The 22414-nt window shown below is 37.0% G+C and overlaps 2 protein-coding genes across 8 annotated transcripts in view; one reads left to right on the forward strand and one right to left on the reverse strand.

Annotated features, from left to right (window-relative positions):
* Rars2 (arginyl-tRNA synthetase 2, mitochondrial) overlaps positions 1-392 on the forward strand; it is a 71764-nt gene extending 71372 nt beyond the window's left edge. For 3 of the 4 annotated variants that reach the window (XM_004628297.2, XM_023711991.1, XM_023711990.1), the window contains one exon: positions 248-392. In XM_004628297.2, the coding sequence (XP_004628354.1) occupies positions 248-334 (87 nt within the window). In that variant the 3' untranslated portion in view covers positions 335-392. The remainder of the gene's footprint in view (positions 1-247) is intronic. The other variant, XM_023711989.1, reaches the window with a different exon arrangement.
* A 1580-nt stretch (positions 393-1972) lies between these two features.
* Positions 1973-22414, reverse strand: part of Slc35a1 (solute carrier family 35 member A1) — a 26825-nt gene continuing 6383 nt past the window's right edge. For all 4 annotated transcript variants that reach the window (XM_023711953.1, XM_023711955.1, XM_004628228.2 and 1 more), the window contains exons 3-8: positions 12137-12296; positions 11790-11942; positions 8178-8244; positions 5873-6049; positions 5306-5440; positions 1973-2826 (exon numbers count right to left, since the gene is read on the reverse strand). In XM_023711953.1, the coding sequence (XP_023567721.1) occupies positions 2699-2826; positions 5306-5440; positions 5873-6049; positions 8178-8244; positions 11790-11942; positions 12137-12296 (820 nt within the window). In that variant the 3' untranslated portion in view covers positions 1973-2698. The remainder of the gene's footprint in view (positions 2827-5305; positions 5441-5872; positions 6050-8177; positions 8245-11789; positions 11943-12136; positions 12297-22414) is intronic.

Genomic DNA, 22414 nt, shown 5'->3' on the forward strand with positions numbered 1-22414 from the left:
GGTGTTTGTAAATGGGATCACAAGTCCGCATCTTGTACAGCAATTAACCACTAAGAAGAATATATGCAGTGTATTATTTGTTGAAACTGTCCTTCCGATATGAGTTCAAACTATCTCATTGCTATCTGTTTGTCAATAAAACTTTGAGAAAAAAAAAAAAAAAAAAGTTAGAATTCTAAAACCATCCTTATTTACATAAACTAGTGTGTTACTGAACACTTAATCATTCTTTTGATCTATTTTGTAGGCCAGACTGCATCTTTTCAAAGCTGCCCGTTATGTCCTAGCCAATGGAATGAGACTTCTTGGAATAATGCCTGTATGTAGGATGTAATTTCTCATTGAAAAGGACTTATCACAATGCTAAATAAATGCAAATTATGTTTACTGGGCTTGCTGCTCACATTATATACTCACTAGCACTTTGTGCCAGTATATTTTACTAAGAGTAAGTAAGCGACTTAACTTACTGGTCTTTTGGGTTTTGCTTTGCTGAGACTGTCTATTACCGACGTTGCCTAGGCCAGCCACAAATCCAGGGCACAAGAAATCCTTTTGCTTCAGCCTCCTGAATGGCTGAAAGTATAGGTGCACACTACCACACCAGCTTGTTTAATCTTTTTGCTCACAAGTTTTGTGGCCAATAAGTACTACTAAGTCTTTTTAAATTAAAAAATTACGGATAATGCAGGTAAAGGCTGAGAATTTAAACTGGTTTGAAGTTTTTTACAGTGTCATTTTCACAAACTTCTTACAGCTGAGATGATCTAAAGTTTTCATCAAATAATTGATGATGAGAGGAACCTAATTTTTTTTTTTTTAAATCTTGGCTAGATATGAATAGAGACCAAAGATAAACATCTTTATGGACAATATGGTTAATAATTCCTCCCAGAGAGAGCCTACTTTTTGTTTACCTTTTAGTTGATACATCCTGGTAACTCACTTTGTGAATTCAGGGACTTAATTTCAATCACTTATGGAGACATTGTTAACGATCTTTTTGTAAAATATACTAACTAAACCATAATTTAGAGTTAAACATTTCTTCCATGTATTTGTGTGGATAAGGTACACTTTGTATGACTTGACGACGTTAGCTAAGATTAGTTAGCACAAGTAGGTATCACATGATATGCTGTACCAGCACAGCGTCCTCCTCTGGCAGCATTTCTCTTCAGGTCTGCTGTAATGTAAATGTTTCTTATAAATGTTGCTAATAGAAGTTTCTAGGGGTAAGGGGTGTGGTTTGATAGTACAGAACTTGCTTGTTTTGTACAAGGCCTTAAATTTGATACCCACCACCATAAAAGGAAAAAAAAAAAGCCTTTTGAATACTAGTGAACATCTTTTTAAGGAAAGAGAAACAAACTGGCATGAACCAAAGCCTTTTCAGTTGGAATAACATCATTTGGCATATATAGTTTACCTCCCTATCCTACCTAGAAGGATTCATGCCTCCATTCTAACTAAACTGCCTGCCAGATTGCTAATGTTTAAAGCATTAATTAATGCTTAAAGCTTAAATTCCCTCAGCACAAACCATAAAATAAAAATCTACAATAATCATGTTTTACACATCCAGTATCCTTCTCCACTTTTTTCCAAGATTAATGGTATTTAAAAAAAAAAAAAATTAATGGTATTCTGGCATTCAATATTAAATAGATGATACAAGAATGGTAATGGGCAGAGCCACGCTTTCATCAAAGCAGCTGCCTAAGAAGTGAATCATTCCTACAATCTAAAGCTGTGTGGCCCTGCCTGATTGTGGCCCTCCTCATGAATTCCCTTTTAGGGAGGGGGCTTAAGATTTATTAAACTTAGGGCACTGCTGTTATTTGCAAACAGCTTTACTTTATACAGTTGCACATATAAAAGAAAAAAAATCAACATGTTGGCTTTTTATGTTTCTACATTATCTTAATGGTTATATCTGTAATATCAAAAAGTGATTAAAGAGGGATTCATATAAATAAAGTTTATTGCTCAATTTCTCCCATTAACATTATAGAAATATTTCACAAATTGAGACCCCAACAACTGTACTTTATTAAAAAAAGTATAAAAGTGAGAAATTTTCTTGAAGACAAGTATATCTAATAGCAAAGAAATATGAGAAAATGAATGGCACAAATATAGCACTAAAGGAGTACCCAGTCACCACGCAGAAATCACTGGCTGAATTACAAAATAGATTCCATTTGAGAAGTTACACATTCAGTTTCTGAACTAGCCTGTGTTGTTTCTGTGTTTGTAAGACCTAGCTCTTGACTGCTACTGAGACAAAATACTGTACATGAATGAACTGGAGAACAAGGAGAGGTCGTCCTCCCCTGATACCTGAACAACAGGACAGCACAAAAATGGCTTTGGCACTTCGATCTTTAGATAGTAGCCCATACCTTATCACTTGATTTGGTAGCTTCACGTGATTTTTTAATACCATATTATCTCCTTACGTGTTATGTACATTATATATACACACAATAAAATTCCTTCATTCTACAACACAGCTGGACCCTCAGCAGGTCTGCAGTTGTCTCTGTGCCAGTTCTCTCAGAGCTTTCTTCTTGCTTGATCCTTGGGCCATACAGTTACTTTGCCGTTGCTATGTAAGCTCCCTTCTGAGACTGACTTTAAGGCTCTAGATTAATGCAGGCTGTTTAGTCACAGTAGGACTCTACCGAGGCTCAAGTCACACACCAATGGTTCTTTCTTTTGAAGCCGTTTCTCCTTGCTGGATGGATGTAGTGTCCTGTCTGGGTAATCCATAGAGATATATGGAAACGCACACGAGAAGGGTACCCAGAGCAAAGGTGAGTGCTGGGGGAAGAAAAAGCTCTGTTTGTGCCTTTAAAATTCTAACAATCATCACTCTAATCAATTTAAATTTTTTAAGAATTTTAACTAAGGATTAACATTATTAGTTACACAAGAAAGCCAAATACTCAATTTTTACAATAGTAAATTTTAGAAAGTTCACTCATTCTAGCAAAAGAAAAAAACAGTAAAATCAAGTGATAACCACTGATCACTCCTGGCACACTTGTGAAGAACATCATGCCTAGCTTGGACCACCCTGACAACAACAACACAAAAGCTTCCTTAGGAAATACTTCAGTTTATAGGAATTATATAGACATGAAATATATGTGAATACAGAAGAAAATGTAATTGATGTAGATTTCCCATGGTATCAGAAATATGTAAAATTTAGGGAAAGAACTGAATACAATTCAGAATTATGTGGTAAATTGCTCAAATCAGTGAAAATTTCTAAATAGATAGAAAATGGTGATTTATTGTGTGAAATTAAATCTCCTGTTAGACGGGCCCATTTTATCTTAATCCTGAAAAATCAGTATGTAAGAAATTGAATTAGAACGTCCCCAAACTTGACATATAGGCGTTATGTATAGGTAAGTGCTTCTATCAAAAGTGTGCATTCTGTTACAAGCTGAAACATTTCTCTGTGAGGTACAACTGCTGTCTTCATAGGCTTTTAAAAATGGTTGCAGAAAAAAAAATGACATAAAGCTATTCTCATTCTTAACTACTAAAAAAGACTATCTTTGCCTTCAAAAAGGCAAGTAGTTTATAGCATATGCCTAACTAATTACCCGAAAGATTTTGCCAAGAAAAAACATTAACCAAAAGCAATTTTTCTCAGGAGAAAAGACCTAAAGACTAATGCTGAACATTAGGATGCCACAGAACGACAATGAAAATTAAAATTTTGCCCTAATCAGGTAAGAACATCAAAAGGAAGACAAGGTATGGAGAGCTCTAGCACTGCGGTGACACATGCAGGCCTTACGGTGCTTACCTCCTATGTGCCAGTCACTGATTTCAAGTAGGTCACTTGAGAAGCAACCCTAGGAGATGGGTGACGCCATTCTCATTGAACAAATAAAAAGTGAGGCACAGGTTTCATTAACTTTCCCAAGGCTGCACAGACGAGATTTGTACCCTACTACAGAATGGTTTTTCTAGGTTTTCTGCAACATTGGTGTTTTCTATTTCCATTTAAGGGTAATCAGCTCTAAAACGAAGTGCAGACATAGGCCAGTTCTGCTTTTACTTAATCCAGACCACTGATAGCTTTTCCTCAGATACTAGTTAATGATATAATAATGACTTATTACACAGCATAAAAGCACCCTGAAATGTATCACTGCCTAAGTAATGAAGGAGCCAACTTAATGGTAGATGAGTGAGAGCCAGGGTAATTCACTAGACTAACAGCAAAGGTGCCAGCCTACCAGCTATGATAATGAATTGAATCACATTAAATGAAACTATCTTTGTATAAAAAAGTTCAGATTGAACTAAGATATCAAACAAGAAGATACAAGGTAAAGGAAAAGATAAAACACACTTGGTTGGGCAGCACCACCATGTAATCCTTGCACTTGAGGGGCTGAGGCAGGAGGATCAGAGAATTGAAGAGCAGCCTGAGCTATATAGTGGATTCAAAGCCAGCTGGATCATTTCCTGAAGCCCTCCTGTCTGGTCCCTTGAGTACGCAGTTGTACTATAGTTACGTCGGAGTGTCTAAGGGGGACTGGTTCCCACACCCATCTCACATACCAAGATCTTCAGATGCTCAAGTTTCATGTAACTTTAACATGCATCCTCCCACGTCCTTTAAATCATTCATAGATTATTTATACCTAATACAATGTAAATGCTATATAAATTACTGTTATATGATTCAGGAAATAATGACAAAGTACATAGCAAGTATAGAAATAATTTTTCCCCAAATATCTGCTGGTTGGATTTATAGATGCTGAACCTATAGACACAGAAAACTTCACTCAAATCATCCTATTTCTAAAAATAAGATGCTTAGGGACCAGGGAGATGGCTCAGTGGAACAAGCACTTCCCTGGCAAGTGCACGGGCCTGAGTCCAATCCCCGGTTCCACAAAAAAATAAAAAAATAAGATGCTGACTACAAAGCTCTCCAGTAACGAGTAGCCCTCTGCTTTCACATAGAAGGAACACCCTTCACTCTCAATTGTAGAACCATTTAAACAGTCTGAATACTGCTAATGCACACTTCGCACAACTCTGAGCTGCTGTACTTAACAGGATAAACTGTAGTAACCAAACCAGAAATTCCTAGAAACAGGATGGTCAACTGCCAGTTTTTTGAGATAAGATCTCTGTATAATGAGGCTGCCTTGTGGTAATCCTCCTGCCTCCTGAGTGCTAGAATTACAAGTGTACGCCACCACACCTAACTCTGCCACTTTTAATAAGACATGAAATGAACTGTAGAAAGGCCAAGACATACTTATCTGTAATCCAAACAGTATAACTGAAGCAATGGTAGAAAGGACAATGGCTGCTGCTGCAGAAAAACCCTTCATGATGTTGTCTGTGTACTTGACCACAATGGAAGTGTAGAGGCCTCCCACACTTGCAAGAACTTGGAACACAAAAAAATAAGATCTTAACACTCAAATTAAACATTCCATGACAGTGAAGTAACTTTCATCTCCAGAGATAGCATACTAATTTACCTAGGAAAGGGAAAATACTATTTTCCTAGAAGTAGTCCTCTGAGAGTTTGTACTAAAATGGAGTAGTTCCTACATAACACTGTTTCTCAGATGCTCAAAAGGCAGTGTGGTCTTCTACTAAATTGTACACATTTATTGCTAACACATTAGATACTCTTGACAGTGAAGGCAAAATTGCTTTGGGATAGCTATGCCACAGAAGTAAGCTAATAAAACCAAAAGTAAACTGGTATTCATAGTTATCAAAGGAATAATTTCAAAATGCTACAAAAGCTTACGATACCTAATTTCAGAAAAATAAAAAGGATCTACTCAGCCTTTACTACCTGGATACTTACATATGACAAACCAGACATAGTATGTGTAACCATAGAAAAATCCTTTTTCTTGGATTTCAGCTCCCTCTGACAAGTAGGCGCCAATTAATGTCACAATGATTCCTGACAGATACATTTGAATGTTTCTCACCCAGAGGGAAGTGTCTGAACTTTTTAAGACTTTTTCAAAATATACCCCTAAAAGATAAAAATATTAAAGATAATACAAATTTTCATTTCAAATATACACTAAAGATACAAAACATGACTTGGGAACCAACAAACCTTGAAAATATTTATTATATACATTATGACACATATACTGAATAATACTAAGTTGCATTTCTCTAGACCATACAGACAACAACTGAAGGAGAAATCTATAAACAACCTTTGATAGGTGCTGTTAAATTAAGAACACTTCTGCCTTTAATTTAGCAGCAAGATAAGTCATGGGGTGCTCTATGCTAATTAACACCAATAAAAGGCTTGCTCTAGTTGAAACACTATTAGATGGAATTATCTTAATCATACTCCTTCACTATCTGGCTAAAAAATGAATACATCTACTTTGGGAGAATAACCTAGTCACCATTTAGTTTTTTCAGAATGACAACCAAAATAAAATTGACCAGAACTTGCTGAGGGAAGTGACTTTTCCTCTAAAGCAGGTTTATAAAGTATCAGCTTCTCACTCAGTAAAGAACTGTGAGTGTGCCTGTCCTTTCTGGGGTTGAGAGTCCACAGACATTTTTCAGACATTCTAAAGAGTATATGACTCCCCTCCACCTCAAAAGTCATACGCCCCTCAGTGAGCCTTTTATTTGAATGAAAACACACACACACACACACAATATATGTATGTAATACAGGGTCTCACTACATAGATCGGACTCAGTAGTGATTCTCCTGTTTTCATCCCCCCAAGCGCTGGGATTACAGGTGTGCGCCACCACACCCAGTCTCAATCCCCAGGGGTGGGCCAGCACAGCACACTGGGGGTTGAACCCCAGCTGCTGTGCTCTGCCTAAGCAGGCACATTAGTCCACTGAGCTATCTGGATGGCCCTTGAATACACACTTGAAAAGACATTAACAATTTTAGGGGTAAAAGTCTATTAGAAACTTAGGATACGTATGTAAAAATCTTAATGAAAAACATATTTTTAATAAATTTATGCTGGAAAGAGCCAGAGAATAAAAACATAAAATTGCCATTTTTATTCTACCTTTGATCTTTCGTCTGAGAAAACCATTTATTTGGTTCTCAGTTACTCTGATCATAAACAACCCTCCATTTCCTCATGTGATCTAAATAGAGTTGGACCTAACTGTTCAAAAGTACTGCGAAAAATCAAAAGTATATTATTTCTTGGATGAGTCCATTTTTATTCCTAATTTGTTGTATGTTAAAAAAGGTTTAGAATACTATGGTTAATTAAGTATATTCAATTAAGTATATTCCTAAATTTAGAAGTTTTCTTATAATGCATCTCATTTTTATCCAAGTTTACTTCATCAAAAATAAAAAATCCTAATGCTTAAAATAGATACAAGTAAGGGTAGACACATAGCTATTGCTAATATATTCATTCCCAAAAAGAGCTTTAAATTTCATCTCTGTTGGAACTATTTTAAAATCATCTTCCATTTTTTTCTTGATTTAATGGAGCAGCAGTTGTTCCTACACATATGACCCCAGACTTCTGTTTTCCTGCTGAGTGACTTTGTTCGTTCGCTCCTTTTCAGCTGTTTTGTACTGTTTTCTAACACTCCATCCACCTTGCCTTTCTAGGCCACAGGTCCTAGTCTGCTCAAGCAGAGAACCTGGAGGTTTTGGAGCTAGTCTGTCTCCAATTGTAGAAAAACAGAAAGCTAGCTGAGCTTTCTAAGGCTAATTTCCTCCACTTTCAGTCTCTCCCCTTCCCCCCCCCTTCATTTACTGTTGGGCTGTTGGTTACACTGAGGAGGTGAGGGATGACAGGCATACATTAGACAACTCCAAGTCTGAATAAGGACTGATGTCTGAACAGAGTCAAACAAGGCCACGCACTGGAGATACGGGGACAAACAACAATAAACATAAGGAGATAAAAGGATTACTAGGAATAAAACTAGCATGCCAGAGCAAGATAAATTAGATACATTGTTAAAGTATGGTTTTATTTATTTTTATTTTACTTTTTTTTTTTTTTTTTGGCGAAACCGGGTATTGAACTCAGACCCTTGCGCTTGCCAGGGAAACACTTATTTTACTGAGCCATCTCCTGAGCCCTAAAGTATAGTTTTAAAGAGTGACAACAGGTAAAATATTTTTCATGACATACCTGCAAATCCTGAGCATAATACAGCAATAGCTATAGCACCAAAACCCAATAATGGATTCTGTTCCACCTATGATAGTAATTTGAAAAGTTTTTTAGTAACAATAGAATTCATCCAACAGTCTAAACAAATAATCTGTGTTAATGTTCTAATAAAAGTATGTGTCATATCACATAAGACAGAACTAATCAAAAAGGCTCATTTTAGAAATCCCAGAGCACTTAAATTGAAAATGTGTCCCTCAAATAACAGACATATAATAACCCTATTTCCTAATACCAATAAGTACTCCAGCATAGAGTTTTCCATATCTGGCCTGCTTCTTAATTTTGCCATCACTCCAGTCTCTTTAGAGTGCTGTCATGAAAATGGTAACAACTTATTTATTCTTCATCACCTACAGTATGAAGGGCTTGACTTCTTCAAGTTTCATTAGATAGTTACAGTGTACCTTCTACATACTGAATCATAGCTATATACTGAATAAAGAAGGCAATACATAGCTCACAAAAATCTGCTTTTATAATTTCATGTACAGGAGAATTGACAAGAATATACAATTGGTAATGCTGGGAGACATGCCTTGAGATGCATGTGTAATGAGTTCCCACCAGACCACTGTTCCAAGCTCATTTATTTTCCTTCTTTCATCTCTTTCCTTGAGGCAAACACTACCTGAACAATATTGCTGAAATTAAGAGGACTGATACTCAATTCCAATATTGCAAAGAAGAATATGCTGTGTTCAAAATAAGCCTAATGTAAGGAGAGTAAGTACCTGGGAGAGAAAGCTTGGTCTAAAATGTTTGTATGAAGATAAAAGGAGAAACGGAAGACATTGTAGACCAGTGGTTCTCAAAGTGTGGTCCCTGGACCAGCTGCAGCAGCATCACCTGGAAATTTATTACAAATGGAAATTGTCAGGCCCCATCCCAGGGAGGAGCCCAGCAACCTGTTTCAATTAGTGTACCAAGTTCCTGACTTGCTTTATTGTTCTCTACAGTTAGGAAACAGTGATGGAAATTGCTTCCCTGGACTGGCAAGGATCTGACAGGTGATGAAGTGCACATGAAGGAAATTCTGGACCAAGAAAGCAGCCGTGTCACTGCAGCATGAGTAACTGCCCAATCTTGAATAAATCACAATTCAGAGGATAAACTTCCAGTTAGAATCCTATGACCAGTGGGAAAGTGGTTAAGAAGGATTAAGAGGACCTGAAGAATGACATTCTGATGAAGAGTTAGAACACAAAGAAATCAACATGACTAAGGCATCGTCACTGAACTGCAGAACATTGAGAAATATAACCAGAAACTGTAAACCATTAAAGAATTAGACTAAGCAGAGGCTTACAAAGGGGGGAAAAAAAAAAAACAACCTTAAAGCATTAAAAGGCTTTTTAAAGTATGTTTATTCATGGGGAAAATGTTTAAGCTAGATAATGTACTATTAGATGATAAGTAAATAGAATTAGCAAAGTCTAGTTTCTTTTTCCCCATAAATGGTAATTTTAAAATATAAACACACTCAAAATAGAATACAAATGATCTGAACTTATGGTCACCAGTGGAAAGAAGTATGGTTTCCTCAGAATGAAACATCCAGATTTCTCTACTGAAAGGATTCTTGTTAAATGATTAGAGGAATTTCAAAAAGGCCAAGTTTGGCAAGAAATCTGACAGAGCTGCCAATATCTCTACAGACAAGACAGAATGTAGTGAGCACGACAGTATAATAAATGCTTATACAGAAAACATGCTGATAGGATCAAATCACGCTAGACAAGCAACCAGTGCCAACCTGTCAGGAATTATGATAAGCCCATGCAGAAATACATCCTCAGGGCCCAGTCAAGCCTTTATAGCTGACTGCAACTCTAGACAGTGGCTTCGCTACAACCTTGTAAGAGAGCCAAGCCAGAACCACCTGGCTGAGGCAACCTTAGGCATGGAACTAAGGAACTCTGGTCCTGTTTGAAATTTTCACTGAAGACTTTGCCCACTCTAGAAAGCATACTATGCAAAGGAAAGCTGATAATAGGTAAGAACTGTAAAGACCTCGGGACTGACACAGAACGGGATGAGCTGCCTAAATACAAATACATCCTGCATTTTAATTTAGAATTAAGTCTGCTACTGAGACAAATGTGACACAAGTTCATATAGCTGTGTACAATCAATTCTAAAATTGATTTAGAATACACTACTCAAAAAACTAATTTTTGCTCATTCAGAACAAGGGGAGGAGAGGAAATCTCAAAGTATACCTAATTTGATAGACGTTTTAAGACATACTGAGGAACAAGATCAATGAATGCGTCTAGAAGAGAAACAAGTATTGGGCTAGAGGCAGGGACTGCTAAGTTTCTGACTAGAAACTATACCATGGAAAGAATAGGGTTGTGTAAATGGGAGAGAAGGGGAACCTGGAGAATGGGGGCATGATACTATCTTCAGGCACTCACAAGATCATCTTGGGGAGTTAGCGGGGACTTAAATTATTCAGACAAGAACAATGAGAAGTAGTTACGGAATCTGCATTCTGCTTAAACTATGAATCTTGAGGGGTCCAAGTAGGAAAAGCTGCCCTTAATCCACTTAAGCCAACAACTTTCAAATGTGTCTGAGGTAGACCTAACGATTTTTCTGATATTACTTAAAGCTCACATTTAACATAATGTTTGCCTTCCCAAAGAAGTTATTTCTCTGCAGTTCTACTGAGTTAAACTTGTGTATCTGATAAATGTTTTGAAATGTCACCAAGGATAGGAACATGCTTCCACAGCATCTGAAAGCAGTTAAGTCTCAATCGAAAACTCATTTTCTGAAAAAAGACATTTCTCTATCAAACTAGAGAGTAATTACTAAAAAGAACCAGACTTGTCATTTTTTAAGCTCTCTGCCCATTCCCAACTGCCCTTCCTAAGAAAATTATGGCCTGTTTGCTGAAAGTTGGAGAGTACATATTTGTAGAAAACCCCCTGACCTTTAAAGTCATTCACCAGAGGTCCACTTCCAACTTCTCTTTGGGGAAATAAATGATTGTGACATGGAGTATTAAGAAAAAAAAGGAATGTACCTTAATATTCACTCTTGAACCTTAAGATTTACTCCTGAAAACTTAAGAGGTATTTCTTTTTTGCCCTATTGTCATCATCAGTGCTCAGAACACCATTCCCGTCATCAAGTTAAGAGGAAAGAATGAAACCCAAATGGAGAACACCTTTGCTGGTATTCCTGAGATGTTTCTAAAGGTGTAGAAATTTGTGTAGAAGCTGATGGTTTTAGTCACAAATTAGTGATTAACTCTTTGGACAAGTCATTATTTGGACTTCATTTTTGTTGCTGATAAAACAAGGGGATGGAAAATGTATAAGGTACTATCCTAACACATTTTTTTCTCTGATATATTTTAGTATGTTTCTTCAAGAAATAGAAAATAGTCTATATTGCTATCATTAACAGCAAAACTTGTTTTTTAGAAAAGCCTTTCTAAAAGGAAAAATTTAAGTCAAAGAAATGTGACTGTGATATATTCACCCATGTGACTGATATGTACAAGACTGCAGTGCAACTCAGACATTTCCTACATCAGTTCTGTAGTTTTTTTCTTACCATAACTTTTGTAGCTTGGGCTGGTTTCCACTGTACAAGTGTGACTCCACCACACAGCATAAAAACTGAAATCCACTGTAATTTGCTGAGTGTCCGATTTAACATTAAAACAGTACATAAAGCAGTACAGGGAATTTTCAACTGGTAGGTCACCTATTCAACAAATTAATGAATTAATAAATAGCTAATATTATTAATATTTGGTTAGTATTTGTCTCTGACAGATGAACATTTCTGAAATCATTAACATTGAGAAACTTATTTGATGTGGTAGAATTAGCAAAATCTTTCCATAATAAATCTATTTCAAGCAGTTAGAACTTTTCATTATCATTTGCTACACTTACCTGGTATACTGCTGCATCCAGATTGCTAAGCGCTAGGAAAGCCATGTTGTTCTGAACAGCGTACACTAACGAAGGCACACTTAACTTCATCAGTTCCTTGGGGCTCCCCAAGACATTCTCACTTAAAGATGCCTTGAATCTACCCAGGCTACCAGTTTCTCTTTGAAAACAAAAGAGGGAAATGGTAAAGTGGTAAAGTAGAAAAGTAAAGAACATTCTTGTAATACAATTCCGTCACACAGGATGTTGTTCATGTTAAGTCCTTTGGTACAATTCAGCATAATTTCTAAAATAATTTCCAATGAACTTCAGATTAAAGGAAATATAACAATGTATCTCTATTTAAAAATTAAGATTTAGAAAAATCTGACATTAACTAGGCTTACCACTTCTGGTTAAAAGTGTCAGAAGATTTTGAGTATATTAAGTAATGAAATGAAACAATCTTTTGCCACTTTAAGCAGAATGCATCAAGCTCATTATTTTTTAATTAGGCTTCATAGCCACCTTTTAAAACATTTTTCCACATTATATTTAAAGTACAAACAGGGCTGGGGAGATAGTTTGGCAATCTAAGCGCCTGCCTGGCAAGCACAAGGACCCGAGTTCGATCCCTAGTACCGCATGCTGTGCCGGCGTGAAACCAGGCATGGTGGTGCATGCATATAATCCCAGTGCTAGGAAGGCTGAGACAGGAGGATCACTACAAGTCTGAACTATGTAGCAAGACCCTCTTGTCAAATAAATAATAAAGTACAAACAAAAGAAAGGCTTAGTTGTTATGAAGTTACTGAATTAGGAATCAAATGATTCAGGTCAATGTTATTTGTAAATGAATTCAGGCTTAGTAGATAATTTACATAAGCAGTCTCAATATTTAAGCCCAATCTGTATAATTCTATGGAAAATCCCAAAAAAGAACTATCTGTAAGATACAAAAAGTAATTATTTGATTCATATTGATTATATGTGCTCTTAACTATTCTGACTTATTTTTGCTCAGGAGACCTGAATAATCTAGCTTGCAGTTCCACTATAAATCATTTATTTCCAGAAAGTAAAAATAAAACTTTTATCATAAGTATCAATACTCCCAAAAAAGTACTTTAGCAAATTGGTCCTAAACACAGCTCATTAACACCCTTATAAGAACCAAAATCTTCAATGGACAGTAGCTGTATTCTATGATAATCACAATAAGCCTCTGTATTTTCATTTAATTCAAATCAGCAGTTTGAATTCAATATTTTTAATAGTTAAATACTATAAAAAATAAGCTCTGAGGGGGAGTGAAAGTCCATTATATCAAATTTATTACCTGTGCCTATGTTTTCATTGTTTCTAAATCTCAACTCAAGAAAATAAGACAAGAAATTTGGCATAGGCCTTACAAACAAAAGACATCCTTCTTAGTTACAGACCTTTTTCTACTGCAGGTTAAACACCTACCATACCATTATGTTCAATCTGTACGTAACGTAATGTGGACAGGTTGGTCATAGACTAAAAACTATGAGATGAGGAAACAGTATCAAAAAGATTACTCTCAGGGCTGGTGAGATGGCTCAGTGGTCTAAAGCACCTACTTAGAACAAGCTAAACAAAGCACAGGGACCGCGGTTCAATCCCCCAGCACCACATGCCAGCCAGCAGCGCCCCCTGGTGGGCTGAGCTGGCCACACACACACATGCACACACACACACAAATAAATAAAAATTTAAAAAATTTAAAAAAAGATTACTCTCTACTGAAAAAGCTACATGACAGTTTTCTAGGTCTGAAGATGAGTCTTTAAATCCTAGGCTGTTTGTGGTGATAGGGTTAAAACCCTCGGCTGATGCTTAATGGAAACCAAGGATGTGCTGTATACCCAAACAGAGAATAAAGAAAAATTTTACATTTTTTAAAATAAAAGTTAAGATTATAAAACCAAAGACCCCACAGGGATTGAGTCCAAGGAACCATCTCAAAAGATGATATATTAGAAAACATAATTGGACATGATAATTAGTGTCACATAATAAACTTTATAGGCTGTATAGAATACTACTTACTACTTCCGCTTTACTGTTATTTTTAATGCCTTTCTAAAGTACAAACTTACCCACTGCTGTATCCTCCTATTACTGCCCTAAAGGAACAATTGAGAGGCACCATTTACGTAGCTCCCCAAATCCTCACACTCTGCTTCCTCTCATGTCCATGTGTCTCCTACAGAAGGTTCTTCAAGTTAAACCCTCAAAGGCATAATGGCTTTCACTTCCCTAATCCCCAGCTATGGGCAGTGCTGTTTTGTCTCTACCCCTTGTATTAGTGACTTTCTTGGCTACTCAAAGAAACAGAACTGGCTGGTTGGCCTTCAAAAACTGGGCAACACAAGGTCCAGTTGCTACTTGAATAACCACACCTGTACCAAAACCAAGGTGATTGTGGTCTGTTTTCTCACTTTCACTTTCCTTAACTTTTTAACTTTTTTAGCCTTTGAATAAACCAACCATTTAGAATTCGGTTCCTTCCATGTGACCAACCAGCACCATACACTGTGTCAAGATTAACTTTTGGGTTTTCATTTCTTATGGCCAGATCCGATTGTTAGATGCTCAAAAGCTATTTTCTCAGTGCCAGGAAGGTTTAGGTATCCTTTTCTATTGCCCTCAAGGGTAGATATTACAGAAGCAGAGGCATAAGAAATACCATGGAAAAGCTCAAAGTGCACTGTAATATCTTAGGATTATGACAATATAGTTGTAAGATACTGAAATAAGTAACAGAAACTAAGAAAAAAAAATCAAAGTAGACAAGCAGTAGATTATGAGGCATAAGAAATGGAAATCTTACCCTGTAAAGTTTATGAGGGAGTAAATTAGGTTTATACTGCTTATTAATTTATTAAGAATATAGCTTGTACTTAGCTTTACTCACTAAAGTTATTTTTTAAAAATAACAAAAACAGTATCTTCCAGAAAAGTCTAGTATATTATCCTTTTTGCTAATACAAAGACAAAAATATAAGGTCAATTCTCAATTTACTAGCCTTGAGTATTCTATAATAAAATCTAAAGGCCATTTTTCATTTCATTTTCCTGACAGGATTCAAATCAAACTCCCTGAGGAGCATCTTTTCTTAAGAAATTTATTAATTATGTAAATAATTTTGCAAGATGAGAACATTTAAAATCAAAAAGCTTTTAAAATGCAGTCTTTTTTCCTATTAAATTTCCTATCTGTACAGTCCTTTTATCGGGGGCATAGAATCCATGTGCAGCCTTGGTCACCTGCCGGCACCCTCACGCGCCACGTTGACTGCAGAGGTGCCACTGCTGCCTGCCCCCTCAATTTCCCATCAACCGGCTAAAACCAGTTCTTTCTGACCTACATCTGGTCAAAAGTAGGCCTCATTCTTCCAGCTTCTGTTCTGAAGAGAACTACTAGGAAGCATACAATCCTTAGGTAGGTTACCAAGGAACTATGCAAAATGGAACTCTGCAGAAGTTAATCATGAGCTTAAGAAAGTTCGATTTTGTTTACAAAGTTTTTATCTGCAAAGTTCATTAATTTTTATAATTAACACACGAAAGACTTTCTTGGGCCAGATATAAAAAAAAATTAGGTCAACTTGAGAACAAAAATATTCATCAGATGCAGTAAATGACTTGCCTTTCTCCCCAAGACCCAGAACTCATTACAGCACAGAAATGAAGGCGCAGTAAAAACATAAGCCCAGCAGGAGCGATAAACAGGGCGAGGGAGTCTGTAACATGTATTTGAGAGCTTTCTTGGGTATTAGATACTATGAAATAGTAAAACTGTCTTGTCTCAATATGGATAGGTAGCTCAAGTAGAAAATGCATTTGCTTTACTACTAAAACACACCCAAAGTGTGTGTACATTAACATGTACACATCCTGCTACAATCATTTAGTCTTACTACGGTGAACAGCAAACAATAAAAAGTTGACTTTGTTCTGAGGCAATGTGAAAGCGCTTTCACTTCCTTTTCCCTGTTACCACTAATGATGGATTTTAATCTGCAACGTTAATAGGTGCTATAGGGCTTAATTTCCCTGTGATTTTTAATACACTTTTACTAAAAAATATTTTTAATGTTTTAATTTCAAAATATAGCTTAGAAACTGGGAACTTAATATTTTAAGCATTTTTTAAGTATTCACATACAGAGTTTTCATAACATTACTTCTACTTTGCTCCGATCCTCAAAAGCAAAATTCATGGGGCCGGGGAGATGGCTCAGTAGAATAAGCGCTTGCCTGGCAAGTGCAAGGGTCTGAGTTCAATCCCCGGTTCCGCAAAAAAAAAAAAAAAAAAAAGCAAAATTCATTTTTGTTCAAGTGCGTATATTTCCTATTGGCTGACTGGGCCAAGAAGCAAGGATACTGTAGTACCTATATGTATACAAGATGCCTGATTTCTAAATATCATTATGAAAATTAAGGCAAGCCAAGAATGCTTGAAAAAATTATGTGACTCCAGTATTCAGACAGGTGAAGTACACATAAACCTAGAGTAACCTGCTAAAAACAAACTTCAGAGACTGGTGAAAATATGTGAAAAAGTAACAGGACAAAGTCTGCAGTTCCCGAAGTTTAAATCTGGGACATTTTGAGTATCAAAGTAATGAGCTAGACATGGTGGCCCACACTCAGGAGGCTGAAGCCAGAGGATCCTGTGAGGCCAGCCTAGGCTGCAGAGTGAGTTCAAGGCCAGCCTGCATTACATAGTGAGACCTTGTCTCAACAATGACACGGAAGTTATACAATAAAATAATCCAGAAGTACACATTTTTCACTTTCTCAGGCTTTTTGTTGCTGATTAAGGTGGCCCCCAAGGAGAATGCTTTGTTGTGAGAAGGCTATAACATTATAGAAAAAACACATGTAATAAACTTCATTCAGGCATAAATTACAGTGCTAATAACCATGAATTTGATAAATAAACTTCATTCAGGCATAAATTACAGAGCTACGGACCATGAGTTCAATGCTACTTAGAAGTATTAGTCCGTAGTGTGTTAGCTTTCTGCTACTGTAACAAAATACCTGAGATAATCATTTATAATGATGTATAATCATTTGGCTCACAGCTCTGCAGATTTTAGACCATGATAAGGTGGCCTGCTGCTCTGTACAAGGCTGCAAAGTGACTGACCTCATGGTCAGGAAGCTAAAAAGAAAATGAGACTGTGGTCTCTCGATCTCTGTAAGGCTACCCCAGGCAAGCTTAGCATGTAAGACCTTGGGGGACATTTGAGATCCAGACTACAGCATTAAATAAAGTACCTTTAAATCAAAACCCAAAAAACAAAGCTATGTACTAATCAGTTGGCAGAAATGTGACCAGAGACTCACAGGAACCCCACCTTGTCTTGCCTAGGAGCACAGTTCCTATTCAAAGCTAGTGATGACTTATAGAAATTCCTTTGGTTTTTTTTTGTTGTTGTTGTTTTATTTGTGTGTGTGTGTGTGTGTGTGTGTGGCCAGCTCAGCCCACCAGGGGGTGGGGCTGGCGGGCATGTGGTGCTGGGGGATTGAACCGTGGTCCCTGTGCTTTGCTAAGGTTGTTCTAAGTAGGTGCTTTAGGCCACTGAGCCATCTCACCAGCCCTAGAAATTCCTTTGAATAAAGAACTATTTATTCAAATACATAACCAAGTACTAGAGATCAGACCTTCAGAGCACAACTCAAATCCACTAACTCACTTCATTACCTACACTGTCATCCTTGGCCGTTATTGTCTGCTTCTAGTAAGTTTTCCTCCTTCCACCTTCTAGAGTCACTGCACTCTCAGCTTTCCAATCCATTCTCCTTAGAGGGGTCAGAGCGACTGCAGCCACAAAGTCTGCCATGTTTGTCTCTGATGTAAACCATCCAGTGATTGCTTCATGTACCTGACTCTTGAGAACTTATTTCAGACAGACTGACAATGTTTTAACTTCAAATTTTTTTTCTGCCTCAGGGATTTCAAACAGCATTCTCTTTACCCTAATTGTTCTTTTCTTACCTAACTTCTAGCCGATCTTCAGATCTAGCATCAAACACAGCTTCCTCAGTGAGGAAACTCCACTGATGGAGGCTCCCTACTATGGTTGTTTACTGCACCCTCTATTTGCCTTTCATAACACTACCAACTTACGAATTTACTAGAACGTTTTGTTCTTCTGTAGACTGTCAGTTCCAGGAGGGCAGAAATTTGCTTTTTTAGTATGCAACTATATTTCTTGTATCTACAGCAGTGTTGAACTCTTAACAGGGGCTTGATAAATATTTGCTAAATGCATGAATCAAATTGGTCACCCCATTATATCTAACAAATCTTGAACCTACCTTAGTAGGTCTGCAGGCTTCAAATGTTCAGAGGGAGTGAAGACTGATTATTTGGGCATGGCAGTGAAGTTTAAGTAAAAGTAATCATCAGATGCTAAGAGTTTCTTGTGCCACCTCATAGAGCCTGTCCACCTTGTGTAACACAGTTACTGTAATAATTAGCCTAAACTAAACAAACGACCAGCAAAGGGCATCACTGTAGTGTACTAAATGAGCAAGGAGCCAGACTGATAGTTTATGGTGAGATTAAGCTTTGTTCGCAGCGGGCAGGTGAACTGAAGTTGCTGGCTAGTATCTGTACCAACTCCATAAGGGCACTGCGGTTTACCATGCAGTAAAAAGTAGGGTAAAGGAAGGATGAATTTTCCATCTAACCTGTAGCTCTAGAGCTTTGGTTATTTCCAGTATAATTCTTCCACATTCTCTGATAATACCCTGAAATTTTCATCTTTTCTCAGAGGATATAATACTACTTCTGCTTTGAAACACACACAAAACTAATTTCTGTTTTTAGTTTTGGAGAATTATTTTAACATTAGAATTATCAAATAAATACAAATTCAACAGTATAAACCAATTTTGGTTTCTCTGGTATAAATCATCTCATTCTCTTCATTTTAAAGAGAATAAAAAATAAAAATAAAAAATAACAACATAGAATGAGTAATAAAGATTTTCTAGTGTTTATAAGTTTCTATCACAGCAAGGCACTGATATCCAAGTTGGTTTTTTGTTTTGTTTTGTTTTGTTTTTTGTGGAACTGGGGATTGAACTCAGGCCCTTGTGCTTGCCAGGGAAGCGCTTATTCTGCTGAGCGATCTCCCTGGCCCCCCAACTTGTGTTTTATAACAAACTATATACATCTTTTTGCCTCTGACCCAGTTTTTTATCTGGTTTTGGATTGAACCTGGGGCCTCACACATGCTAAGCAATTGCTCTACCATTAAACTACACCCTGATTCCACTCTTTTATTTTTAATTTCTGCTTTTGACCCATATGGAAAGAAACCAGACTGAGAATATCAAGAAAATGTACATTTTTTTGCAGACTTCGTATTACTAGATTTAGAAGTTCTATCCTTCGTAGTAACTTTTAACTGTCCAACTCATTCTTAGTGGCCAGGTTTGTTATGTACTTTATTCATCTTTTTCATATTGCAACTACTTCAAATAAATTATTATATGCTAGTTGTCCTTTCAAGATCTAGTGCCATTTTTCAGCATTTTCACTGGGTATCTTTCCCAAATTGATAACTGCGCTTCAGTTTCATTACCAGCTAACTGTCTTATTGCAGATTGCTGAAGAAGCAGTCACAGTGCCTTATGTCATGTCACTCTGCAACACTGGGGAACTGAACCCAGGACCTGGGATGTGTAAGCAAGTGTCTGCCACAGAGCTGCCGCCCCGGGCCCATCGTTTCATTTTGTGCTACCAATCTGTAACCTCACAGGTTGAAATAATTCTTGAACTCTTTCACCATTCCAGAAGTTAACATCTTCACTGATATTTTCTTTTGCTCCAAGAAGTAAACTTTTTATTATATGAATACTTGGTATTATTTTTTACTGGTATTTTGAATAAGCACCAATTGGAAAATTTGGTATTGATAATTTTCTAATAACTTTACATAAAAATTAATATTCACTTTAAAATTCAGTAGTTCCAAAAGTTATTTCACTTCTTTCATGCTTTCTAAATTTTTCCAGTACTTTTTCTAATAAGAAACTCATTTTTTAAAATGGTTCTCTGAGGACCAGGAAGATTGCTCAGTGGCATAAGCACCTGCCTGGCAATTGCCACATCTTAGTTCAATCCACAGTACTACAAAAAAAAAAGTTCTTTGCATTCCAAATACTTTGTTACTTATTATCAGATGCCAACCACCAACATTGTACATCCCAATTCTCAACCTTCTCTGACTGTTCCTAGCTTCTGTGTGCCAGATCCTGGCCTGCATGTTACGCTGGCGACAGCCACAGCAGCTAGTGCTTTTTCCACACTGCTGTTACGTCAGCACCATCACTTCTCAGCCTGGTCAATGTCCAAAATTCTGTGTATTTTGACCCAATTTCAAAAAAAGTTTCCACAAAACAATACCTCCAGCACTAACACCTGAGGAAGCTCCTATGTAAGAAGAAATGAAAAACTGGAAAATCATCAAAAGAAAAAGTCCACGCAGGTGGGGTGGTGGAAACCAGCCCGACTGCTGAGTTACATCAGGAGCGTCAGTGCTTTGATTGTTTCGCACTGATTTTCACCAATTCTTCAAAGATGCAACACAAACTAAACCATGATAATAGGTAATATAAAAAAAATAGCTAATATCATGCTCTAATATTTCTACACAATTCCTGAGTCAACAATTTTTTGTCCCTTTGGAAGTTGAGGAACTTTATGTTTTCCTTAAGAGAAGCTAAGTCTTAAGATTATACTGTTAACTCAGTGTTATGAGGAAGTTGTTCTGGAGTTTTAAACACTGTTCGGAGTTTAGGCTTTTGCCTTTGAAAGCCTGATAAGGTATAATAAGACTCACACTTATTCTTCATAATCCTGAGAAAACTTCATAATTAAAAGGCAAACTTCTAGAAAAATGAATTGTGTTACAGGAAAGGTCTGATTTTACTAACCTGACAAGTTAGGTTGCCACTGTATCGCTATCTACAACATAAATTTTAAGTTCAAATATACTGAAGCCATCTACCATCTAGTCTCAAGTTGTTTTTCTGTTCTTTTCTCTCTCCCCAAGCCATCATTTTTCACATGACCATGTGAAATCATCTGTGTTTACTGGTGTATTTCTGTCTCTTCCATTAAATCTGTTCAAAAAGATGGAGACCATATTTCATTCATACCTGTAGACCAGCATTCAATATAATAATTGTCACATAGAAACCACTCAATAAATGTGTTAAATGAGTTTCACAATCTTTAAATGTAATCTATTTTCACCTAATACACATGCTATTCCATACTACTGCCCTATTCTCACCAACACACATATTGAACCAGTATGAATTCTCACCGAGGTCCCAATGTTGCAGACCTCTGCCAAAGCCATTTCTTAACAGGATTTTTTAAAGCTTAAGAAATGTGTGTGAAGCCACAATTCCACTAAGTCTAGGAATAAAATTAGGTCTATTTTATTGAGAGTCCCTATGATTACTCCTTTCTTTCACTGTATCTTTAGCTAAAACAATTCTTATGTGGTGTTACTGATTCAGTGTCCAGCATTACCACATATTAATACTATACTTGATGCATCTCAAATGCTGTATTTACAAAATAGTAATTACTGTACTTACCTCAAAACTGCATAAAGATTAAGAAAATTCATGAAAAGCACTAGAAATATCTATTAGTATATTCTTTTAAAATGAGTTGGCATACACAAGGCCCTGAGTTCAATCCCTGGTTCCGCAAAAAAAAAAAAAAAAAGAACTTTAAAATGAGTTGGCAGAGTGAGTGAGATGACCCACAGCCCGCGGGATCCTGAATAGACCCAGAGCCCAGGCCCGACTTGTGAGTGAGACCGCCCGGGGCCCACGAATCCTCATTTGACCCTCAGAGTACAGGCCCAGCGCAGAACCCGTCAGCAGAACTCCCTGCAAAGAGGCTAGAGGCAAGATCTACCCAGCTGATTCAGGAGCAGAACATCTTGCCAGAGAGACACAAAGGGTTCAACTCTAAGGACTACAGCAGAAAGAAGTGGAGCACAGCAGCCAGATCCAAACAACACACACCTGGAGGAATCTGAACTTCACAGATCCGGACCTGGTGCTAAGGTAATAACTCTATCTAAGCTCTGCACCAAAGGTCAGAAGACAGTGGTATACAGAATGACAAAGAGAAGGAACAAAATGCAGTCTCAGGCCCCGAGTCCACCCAGTACAAATGCAGAAGACACTAGCACTGAGGAAACTGGAAATCACACACCA

The sequence above is a fragment of the Octodon degus genome, unplaced genomic scaffold (assembly GCF_000260255.1).
Source record: "Octodon degus isolate 3935 unplaced genomic scaffold, OctDeg1.0 scaffold00022, whole genome shotgun sequence".
NCBI lineage: Eukaryota > Metazoa > Chordata > Mammalia > Rodentia > Octodontidae > Octodon > Octodon degus.